Genomic DNA, 11,123 nt, shown 5'->3' with positions numbered 1-11,123 from the left:
AGTGCAAATTAAAACGACGAGATACTACACCTATTAGAATGGTTAAAATTCAAAACACTGACAACACCAAATGCTGGAGAGGATGTGGAGCAACAGGAGCTCTAATTCATCACTAGTGGAAATATAAAATGGTACAGCCACTTTGGAAGATTGTATAGCAGTTTCTTATAAACATACCTGTACCATATGATCAAACAATTGTTCTCGGTATTTACCCAAATGATAAAAAGGGATAAAAAGAAGTGAGCTATCAAGTCACAAAAAGACATGGAGGAACCCTAAATGCATATTGCTAAGTGAAAAGAAGCCAGTCTGCAAGGCTACATAGTGCCTGATTCCAACTACACGACATTTTGAAAAAGGCAAAACTATGCAGACTGTAAAAAACAAGTATTGGGGACAGGTAGGGATGAATAAGTGAAACACAGATTTGAGGGACATGAAACTATTCTGTATAATACTGTACTGGTGGATACACAGCATTTGTCAAAATCCACAGAATGTATAACAAAGAGTGAATCCATATGTAAATTATGGATTTTAGTTAACAATAATGTTTTATATACTAATATATAAATTCCACAAAGATAAAATCTTTGTTTTTTTCACTGATGTATCCCAAGCTCCTAGAATGCTTGGCGATAATAGGTGCCCAGTGCACATATGCTGAAAGAATGTGTGAATTAAACACAAAGATATGCATCCCCTTTCTGGTTTTGACAAGGTTAGAAAGTTGGATCCCAACTGGAGGGGAAATAAAGCTACAAAGGATATTACCAACATAACTGATAAAATTGGATTATAAACTGTAATTTCTATTAATTTTAAATTTCTTGATTTTAATAACTGTACCACGAATATGTAGGATAGTGCTGTTGCTCTTACATGCTGATGTAACAGATAAAGAAAGAGGAATATGCTTCTATTTAATTTCAAATGGTCCAGAAGAAATAACGTGTCTCTGCATATATAATCAGAGACAGAGAGAGAGGGAGAAGTAGAGATGAAGAGAGGGGAAGATGAGAGAGAAATGATCAAGATGAGGCAAAAATGTTAAAAATTGGTGAGTCTGGGTAAAAGATATATAGAAGTTCTCTGCACTGTTTTTCGGTAATTTTTCCATAAATTTGAAATTATCTGAAAATAAAAAATTTTAAAAATGTTACCCCATATTCTTCTGCCATAAACTTCCTGTATTTCTCCTGTTGAAGACTGATGATAATCTAATGTTCCTTCCTTTTTATGTCACTCTTGTTACCCCATTGCTCAAAGGATTTATCTTTTAAGTCTAGTAATTTGTTGTTGATTGTTCTGGGTCAATATTCTCAGATGCATATGGTGCTCATTAAAGTATGTACTTTCACTTTTTTTTAATTCAGTAAAGTATTCCTGAATTATAGTCTTTAGTATTTATTCCTTCAGACTGGTGATGCATATATGATTTATCTTTTTTTCAATAAGAGTTGGCATTCAATATTATTTTATATTAGTTTCAGGTGTACAGAATAGTGGCTAGACGTTTATATAATTTACAAAGTGATCCCCCGATTAGTCTAGTACCCACCTGGCACTACACATAGTTTTTATAATATTAGTGACTATATTTCCTATGCTGTACTTCACATCCCCATTCTATTTTACAACTACCAATTTGTACTTCTTAATTCCTTTGCCTTTTTCACTCACCTACCTCCCCCTGCAACCACCCATTTGGTCTCTGTGTCTGAGTCTGTTTCTGTTTTGTTAGTTTATTTTGTTCTTTGGGTTCCACATATAAATGAAATAATATGGTATTTGTCTTTCTGTCTGACTTAATTCACTTAGCATAATACTCTCTACGTCTATCCATGTTGTTGCAAATAGTAAGATTTCATTTTTTATGGCTGAGTAGCTAATATGAATTTAAAAACAGACTATGAATCTGAAAACTCTACTATATAAAATGATAAAAAAATTTAATTATCTATCCATTCAAATATTTATCGATGATCTATGTAAAAGGTATAGTTAGTCTACAAAAATAAGAATAGGAAAAATGCCCAGTAGGTCATACTTTTTCTAATACAGAGAAGGAGTATGTTTTAGAGTGCTCAATGTCTGCCCACGTTTATTTCATCCTGTAACTACTATTCAACTATTTAATCTCAATACTTGAGTTGTACAAAGAATTTATTCATTAATATACATAAAACTCAGTTCAAGAAACACTCTTTAAAAATGAGATGAGTATAACAATTGAAATCCATTTAATATTTATAAGTTGAATATCCACTTCCCATTTTTAAAAAAGACACTTGGCACTATATTAATAGTGGAATCAAATTTGTTTACTTTCATAAATTTTATTATGTCATACAAAATTTAATTCAGAAAAAAACACTTAGCTACGTTTTTATGTTAAGACCATCAAAAAGCCAGAAATAAACAGTATGTATTAAATATATTGCTGAACAACTCGTTGAATAAAGATAATTATCTTACCATTTCTAATAGAATAGCTTGAGTTTTGGCCTCTTTTTCTGCCTTTATTTCTTCTACTTCTTCAGCTGATCTTCCTTTGAAATCATCAATTTCTTCGTCTGCTCCTATTCGACCACTCTGTAAGGCAGAAGTTACTCACATATAAAAAGAACAGAAAAATCTGAGAAACATGGGAAATATTCCACTTTATTCTTAGTTGCATCAAATGTGTTGGAATAGAACCATCTCACTTGTTTCACAAGTGTAAATTTTATAAACCTTGGAAAATTGGTTTAAATTAATTTGATAATATTAGCCAGACTAGTCTTATTGTGAAATCAAAACAAACATTTATATAGAAACTATTTGGTATCCAACTAAGTGCTGAATGCAGAAGATAAATGATCTTAGAAATTAAGCACCAAATCCAATTATAAAGATAAATTTAGCTTTAAGAAGTCTCATAAGCAGAAATTTATACCTTAAAATATCTGAGGAAAAGTCTGCTTTAGTCCACAGAAATTTCTGGGTTCTAGCCTGGCTCAAGTATCCCTCTGAGAAATTCCCTTAAAAGATGATGGTTTTATTTAGAGTTAGGAGATAAGAAAAACATTTTCCCAAAGTGTTTATATATACTTCCAGAGCTAAGGCTCTTCTGGTGGAAGAGAAACTGAAGAAAAGATATTCGGGAAATAAAGATAGCTAGAAAAATGAGTGCCACCACAGAAAAGAGAAAGAGCTCTAAACTTATCCTAGTATAACGGATAAAGCAAGATAATCGTTCTGAAGAAATAAGTTTTAATAGGCTAAAAAGCAAGATCTATGCAAAGTATTAATGTGCACGTACGTTGAATCAAAAGAAGACTTGACTTACATCTAGCTGTTCCCTTGTAGGTTCTGGTGATCGATCAGGAATTAATAAATCAGGAGGGTCATCAAATGGATCATCTAAAATCACTGTATGATTGATCCTTACAAAATAAATCCAAGTCAAATATTAGAAATACATTATTTCAAAATCTATGCCTTACTTTTTATAAAGATTATGAAAAATGTCTATGTATCTCTAAGGCCAAATATCCATAAGCTATTAAATTTTATTGCAGAAGGATATTAGAGTATACTTTCACAATCAGTGTTACTGTCTTTCATTGTTTGATATATTTCTCTGCATTGCTCGAGAATATAAATTTCTAAATCTTAGTACTTTTGCCATATTTCTTAATGATCTGCATTTAAAAAAACTAAAGGATTAATAATTCCTCTCAACATAAGCCATTATGTTGAGAGGAATAATTAGTATAAGTGTAAAAATATAAAAGATTTTTTTTATTATAAAGATTTTTATAGTCTTGTATTAATTCACATTTTGGAATTATCCAAAAATTAGTCTTATGCATGTCATCATCACTACATTTCAAACATCACAGTAGTAAAATATTTTAGTACATTCAAATAGTAAATTGTAACCACACCTGATATCTTGATATGGCACAAAATCCTTGTCAACAAAGGTCTCATTAATTTTCTTAATTATGTCCATGCCTTCTGTCACCTCACCAAACACTGTATGGACACCATCAAGATAATCTAGATTATCTCCTGTAGTAATAAGAAACTATAAAGAAAGACACAGAATAAATATAAATATATATTTAATTCAAACTGAAATCAATTACAGACTGACAAAAAATACACAAAAGTAAGACTCTACATTAACTGCATGGATTGAATTCTTACCCACTTGTTACTAGGACTAAGTGAAAAGTACAAAGCTTATACATAAAATTTCAACACTCATACGGATGTTCTCCTAATTGTTTAAATGGACACACCAAGGCTCAGACACACCCCCCGAATGGGGTGGCAGTGAGCATTAAACAAGACTCTGAATGAAAAGTGCTCAACATGACCTGTTTTGAAATAAGTAATAAATACTGGAAGGAAACGGGCCACAGATGCGAGCAGTAATGATCCGTGAAAGGTGGGATGGGGGTAATGTTATTTTGTTCCTTGTATTTTTCAGTGTTTTCAAAATTCCTCACAATGGACATGCCTTACATTTAAAAGAACAAAATTTATTTTAATTTTTTTCGTGATATCATGTAATTTTTGTTATACAGAAAAAAGAGTATATTTTTTTCTTCTAATAAGTATCTTTGATTGGAATTTTCTCCTTACTGGATGATCTTAAAAGATAACTTTGTGGGATCCTTCCAGTCTTCATCTTAAAGCAAAACTCATCTTCTCACCCATTTCTAACCTGAGATCCATGCTGATCACTGCCATTGTTTACCATGGATACAGTGCCTTTTTTCTTGTGCTTAATCCTTGGCACTTTTTCTGCCTCGAAAAAGCTTGCTTGATCACCATACAGTTGACTGAAAATACATAAAATAAAGTTATAAAATATAAGTACACTCAACATGAAATACAGAAGAAATAACATATAGGGTTACTGTTTCTTTAGAGAAATGCCAATATGATCCAAAATATTCCTCTCTTTTATTATAGATATTTAGAGAACTTGGAAAAAAAATCTATATTTGACCCGAAGTTAAAAAGAAGATTGAAATATGCTGGTTAACACTGTTAACAGGTAATTCTATTTTTACTCATTTAAAAATAAAAGAACTTACCCAAAAACAGACTCTCCTCCACGGCCAGTCCCTGTAGGATCGCCAGTTTGTATGATAAAATCCCTCTATAATATATAGGATACTTTGTTAATTCAGTTTGCTAGATAGTTCCAATAACAAAGGACATGACTAATATCCACCAACTCACCTGTACATTGTGAATAAGGCAATAATTGTAATATTTTATTTTGCACAACTTCAGGAAATTCAAGCAGGCTGAAAGAATTAAATAATAGATTTATCACAGTAACTCACAAATATATTTTTAAGCAATTAAAAACACAGTTAGTATAAATTTCCAAATTACCATATAAAATCTCCCTAAAATAGTCAAATGTCCAAAGCCACAAAAAAAGGCAGTAAGCCTAGAAAAAGGCAACATAGTTTAAATTATCTTTTTATTCTTTTTTTCTTAGGATTTCTTGGGCATCTGAGCTAATGCAGAAAACACACTTATCTGGGATAAGCAATCATTTAGTGATGGATTAACTTTGTAAGAGAAAAAAAGAAAATTAAAGAAGATACCATAATGAGAAAGGACCTAGGAGAGTATCTGAAAATGGGTACAGATTATATAAATTAGAGAAAAATCAAGTATCTGGGACCAATTCTTTTTTTACAGTGAATAGCCCTTCACAAAAACTCATACACTTGTACCAGCTTTCTCATGTAAATGCACTTGCTTATCCAATAAACATTATCCTCTAGGTACTTATAAATGCTGTCATGAATGATATTAAACTGTAGTTCCTGACCTCAACAGGGAGACACATGCTAATAAATTCTTAAGGCACTAAACTAGAAACAAGAGAGAAATATATACAAGGCAGTCTCTGCCCTCAAGGAGCTTACACCAAACTAGGGTCCTTTACACCTGAGCACAAATAGCTGCAATACTGGGCATATCTGATAATAGCATTTATGCTACTTAAATAGTAAAATGGTAAAACATGGGTTAAAAAGTGCCACAGGGGTTCAAAAGAGATTGTTTCTGGCTGTTGAAATCAGAAGACCTTGTAAAGGTTTAAGCTGAGCATTAAAAGAACTGGACTGGCAGAGAGTAGAGAATATACAACATGTACAATGTTATATGGTACAAATAAATGCACAAGAGATGTAACACTCTAGTGGGCAATACTGACGATGGGGGGATGAACATGTGTGGGGTAGGGGGCATATGGGAAATCTCTGTGACTTCCTCAGTTTTGCCATAAATCTTAAATTGCTCTAAAAAAGTAGTCTTAATTTTAAGAAAAAGGGAGGGGGAGAACCTATAGATTAAAAGATATTTAAGAGATATAGCAATCAATATAATACTATATGGCCCTTGTTTGGATCCTAATTTAAATTACCAAATTTTTAAAAATGTTTATGAGACAATAGGAAAAATATGAATGATACTAAGGAATTATTGCTAATTTTTTCAGATGTGATAATGATTTGTGTGATGTCTTTTTTTAAAGTTTCTTTTAAGATACAAATAGAAGTAATTACAAATTAAGTAAGTCCCATTAAAACGATTTATTACAAAAAATCCAGTGGAAGTGAAGGTATAAATAAAACAATAGTGGTTATGTATTGACAACTGTTAAATGAAGCTGGTCATCAGCACGTAAGAGTTCATGTACATGATTCTACTTCTGTATGTGTTGAATTTTCTGTAATAAAAAAATTTTTTTTAAAAGGAAGGGAGAGAGGGAGGGAAGGAGGAAGGAAAATAAAGACATGTTTACTATGGATTGATAAGTAGTTATACATGTAACTACTTATCAATTCATAGTAAACATGTCTTTATTTTACAAATACATACAAACAGGGTAGGCTTATGTTTTTAGTGTTCCAAGCTACCTTTGCAGAACCAATGCTTGTCCATTCTGTGTTAATTAGGCAGGCTAACCCTATCTCCCCTTTAGTTCCTCACAGCTCTGGCCAAAGAGGCCCACTCACTTGCCAGGTGTTGCTCCATGTAAAGAGCTGCAAACAAACTCAAAGGAAAGCAAAACCAAAAGATGAAAAATATAATTTCTTATAACATCCTGTGAACCACTGGACCATGCCATCCTTAAAGCTAAGCTTATCCCAGTAACATGAGGTAATCAATTACATTCTTTCAGCCAGTTTCTATCACCTGCACAGAGTCCTAACACATATATACATGCCTTAGTCAATATAATGAACCTTCAGTGTCTCTTCTCAATGTGTCAGGCATTGCACTTGATGCTCAGGATATAGAGATAATTAAGGCACGGTCCCTGCTCTCTTGGAATTTATTTTCTAGAAAGACGAATTTCTAGAAAGACGAATTCTGCAAATAATTCTAGGACAACAGCTAAAGTTTATAACAAAATATTTGTGTGATTCATAAAAACCTGAGACAGAGTAGAAGAAACAGATCTAACTCAATCTAGGGACATCAGACAGCTTCACAGTAGAGATCACGCTTGACCTGAGATCTGAAAAATAAGCAGGAAGTCTGCCAAAAGTACAGGAATGGAGAGAAATGTGGGATAGAGGCAACGGTATGAGAAAGGCATGGATGTTTAGCTGAATACGTAGTCGTAGGGGAAATAGCTGAGTGTGCCAGGAGGCACTCATTGTACGGTATTTGGCTTGTTTCATTTTCTTTGAAGAGTCTGCATTCCATGGGAGCAGGACTCTGATTCTAACTAATAATCTTTCCCGGCCCATCCGCTTCTCCCTCCTCTGATACATTCTAAAACAAGTTTGCCAAGCCTCAGTCCTGCTCTTAAAACCTCCAAAGATTTTGGTTATCAGTAGAGCACACAAGACTATTCACATAGAGGAGACTCACAGTCTGCCATTCCAAGCCACGCCAAACTACTTGCTGTTTCCAGAAAATTCCAAGCACACTTAAAGAAAACCCTCATGTCCACTCATCTTTGAAAGAACTAGTTCAAGTGTTCTGCATTCTTTGCTTGATCCGCTTCTCCCTGCCCCCAAACAGGAAGAATTACTCCCTCCTCCGGTTTCCATAGCAACTTCCACACTGTTCTACTACAACACTTGCAAAAGTTAAATAGGTTTCGGCGTCGATTTTAACCCCAAAGGAAAAGTAGACACTCCCCCCCCCGACCCCCAAGAGAAAGGCGCCTATCCCAGGGGTTGGCACAGAGTCTAGCACAGTAGGCGATCAATGAGTGCCTGCTAAGGCTCTGTGCACACGTCCTCCATCCAAGCGAGATGCCCACACTCAGTGACCCAAGCACGTCCTCCCTGCTTACATCAGACTGTACTGGTTACACACCAAGGAATACTGGTTGTTCCACTCACCAGTAAAGTGCAGTAAAGCCACTAAAGCTTTATGGGAATTGCAGCATGCATAAATACATCTCTTTCTGTCTCTATCACACACACTCACACACGCGCGCGCACAGAGACAGACACACACACACACACACATTGGCATTTAAAGACCACAAGCACCCGCCACCCGGTTGGCCAGCACCAAATACAGCAGAAGGGCTGCTCCTCACAAAAACTTTTCTAACCAACACCCGCTAATAAGAGCCCTGTCGCGGGCACCCTCAACCGACGCTGGAGACTGGGCGGCGAACGGGCAGCGGGGAAAGGAGATCGCCTCCCCGGCGAGACGTGGCAGGGTCGGGCCTCACCGCGCGGCCGCTCCTCGGTATACAAGTCGATGACTACGTCGCCCAGAGTGGTCTCCAGCAAAACTGCCATGGCGCCCGTTCCTCCTCCGCAACAAGCCCGCGGGGTGGTAGGCGCAATCTGTCCTCGTCCACGCCACGCGTCACCCACGGCGCGACGTCTTATTACGTCATCCCTCGAGCGACACCGCCCCCTTCGGGGCCGCCCGGTCCGGCTCGCCGGGTTGGTGCTGTGCGGTGCGAGTGAGTTCCGCCCCCGGTGCGGACCTTTTGAAAATCCTGGTACACCCTTGGAGGCTGGCGCAGAAGCCCGTCTCTCAGAACGGCCTCTGAAAAGGATTTTGTGCCTCATTTATGTCCATTTCAAGAACGACCCTTTTCTGCTCCTCAGGCCGCCTCCGTGGTAGCCGGAGGGCGATCGCGGCGCCACATTCTCCTGTGTTTTTGGTGGGACAACTACTCGGGATTTCCTAATCGGTGTCATCTTGTCGCCCTGAATCAAAAACTTTAGACTTTATACATACAATTTGCTAGCCAGAAAGATGGTTAACAGGGAGTTCTTTCCTGGAGAATCATGCCTGGGGGAGAGACTATACCTATTACAGCAGCAGATGGTGGGTCCTTAGTGCGACAAGCTGAAAAACATAGGTGTCAGTCCCAAATCTCTACTCTTTAGCTTAGAATACTTACAAACTACTTTTGGCCTCTGTTGAGCGTTTCCATGCAGAGCTTATTCTCCAAACTCTCCTGGCCAAGCTAATCGCTCTCCTTTATTACCATTTTTTACATTCTTAAAACCTCCAATAACTTCATATCGACTATGGAACTGATGCAAATATGCTGGTATTCATGCAGCTCGCTATACTGTGATAAATTCTTTGTGATATGCGTCTCATATCTCCCACTAGCATCCATGAAACAGGCGAGCTAACTTAGTTTGAAAGTAGGGCAAAATCTTAGACCTTTCACAGTTCCTGACAATTTCCTAAATTCTGGTAGTTATCTCATTTACATAATAATTATTAACATGTTATTTTTATTGCATTTTCCTCAGGCAGTAATTTACAGTATGCTTTTTAACATCTTTGGGTACGGATGTCTCTTCACGCTTTCAGCTTTCAGGTTGCTGGGACCAGTTAGCAGGGGGAGCAGGGACAGGAACTGCCTCTTGGTCCTGGGGATCCCCTGGTTCCAGTTGCCATGAAGAAGCAGGCAAAGACCTCCTACACTTTTCTGTTTCTCCATTTATCTCAACCCCCAGCCCATGTCTTTAGAAAATCAATGAATGGAATGTTTTGTAATATTCTGTATGCAAACAAACTAAATTATGACTTTTGCTTTTGGCGGGGGAGGCTTTATTATGGACCAATAGAATGTGTTAATTTAGAATGCCAGGGTTAAAAACCATGGCTCCATCACTGTCCTGTAACTCAAGGCAAAAATCTTAATCTCTATAAATCTCTTATTTTTTATATAAAAGATGGGATTGTAAATTATAACATGTCATTAGGTTGCTGTGAGGTTGAAATAATATACATAAAGCATTTACACATAACACAATAAATGCTGGCTGCTACAGTGATATTTGTATGAGTTAGTTGTTCTTCATAACGGAAGCATCACTCATCATCGCAGGTATAATGAAATTTATTTCTAAATATACAGAGAAAATGGGTACAGTAAAAGCAGTTTTAAAATATCTTAGAAGAAAAATAAGGTAAAAATTGTGAATGGCTTTGGAAATGTAAAAGGGATCTCTTTCTTGCTCTCTGTCATCTCCTAGGAGTCTTCTGGAAATTCAAAAAAAAAATGTAGTTGAGTAATTCTGGAAAATAATGGAGTAGACTGTGATATATGTGCAGTGACTTGCTTTCTCCCGGAAATTGGAAACATAGATTATGTTTCACATCTCCCTTTGGTGTCAAGTCTGCTTTCGAATTGTAGAAAAATAGGAATTCAAGTTTTGATTGTGAGAATGATGAAAATAACAATGAAATCAGTTGCTAAAAAAAGGAAAATTATCAAAGTTTGGAGTCACAATACTATTTGAAAATAAAGGTGTATTTTTTGTTCATCTTACATACTTTGTTTTCTATAGTATTATAAATTGTTTAAGAATCTTCTGCTATATGAAAGACTATCTTCAAAAAACATAAAGCATCTAATCTACACAGAAATACACTGGATTTCTATAAGCAAACTAAACTCTTGGATGGGTTTCGTGATTAAAGAAATCAAGTTGACATGAGTCCACTCAAAAGAACATCAGCTCATACCATATTAATAATGATAAATTTTCCAACTTAGTACTGTTTTTGGTTTACAGATTAATGTGAAGGCTGAGTATATCAAGGCTGAGTCTTCCAATAGATGACAAGTGGAACCCTACACCAAG

The 11,123-nt window shown here is 36.0% G+C and overlaps 1 protein-coding gene across 4 annotated transcripts in view; it reads right to left on the bottom strand.

The window, feature by feature from the left end:
- Positions 1–8,890, bottom strand: part of PPIL4 (peptidylprolyl isomerase like 4) — a 29,537-nt gene extending 20,647 nt beyond the window's left edge. For 2 of the 4 annotated variants that reach the window (XM_006915333.3, XM_025049282.1), the window contains exons 1-7: positions 8,732–8,890; positions 5,248–5,315; positions 5,100–5,164; positions 4,724–4,841; positions 3,936–4,078; positions 3,335–3,431; positions 2,482–2,598 (exon numbers count right to left, since the gene is read on the bottom strand). In XM_006915333.3, coding sequence (XP_006915395.1) covers positions 2,482–2,598; positions 3,335–3,431; positions 3,936–4,078; positions 4,724–4,841; positions 5,100–5,164; positions 5,248–5,315; positions 8,732–8,801 — 678 coding nt within the window. In that variant the 5' untranslated portion in view covers positions 8,802–8,890. Of the gene's footprint in view, positions 1–2,481; positions 2,599–3,334; positions 3,432–3,935; positions 4,079–4,723; positions 4,842–5,099; positions 5,165–5,247; positions 5,316–6,947; positions 7,386–7,911; positions 8,159–8,731 lie in introns of those variants that run through there. The other 2 variants (XM_025049283.1, XM_025049284.1) reach the window with 2 other exon arrangements.
- Between the last annotated feature and the right edge of the window lie 2,233 nt (positions 8,891–11,123).

Source organism: Pteropus alecto, unplaced genomic scaffold (genome assembly GCF_000325575.1).
Source record: "Pteropus alecto unplaced genomic scaffold, ASM32557v1 scaffold185, whole genome shotgun sequence".
Classification (NCBI taxonomy): domain Eukaryota; kingdom Metazoa; phylum Chordata; class Mammalia; order Chiroptera; family Pteropodidae; genus Pteropus; species Pteropus alecto.
This window is presented reverse-complemented; position numbering and strand designations above follow the sequence as displayed.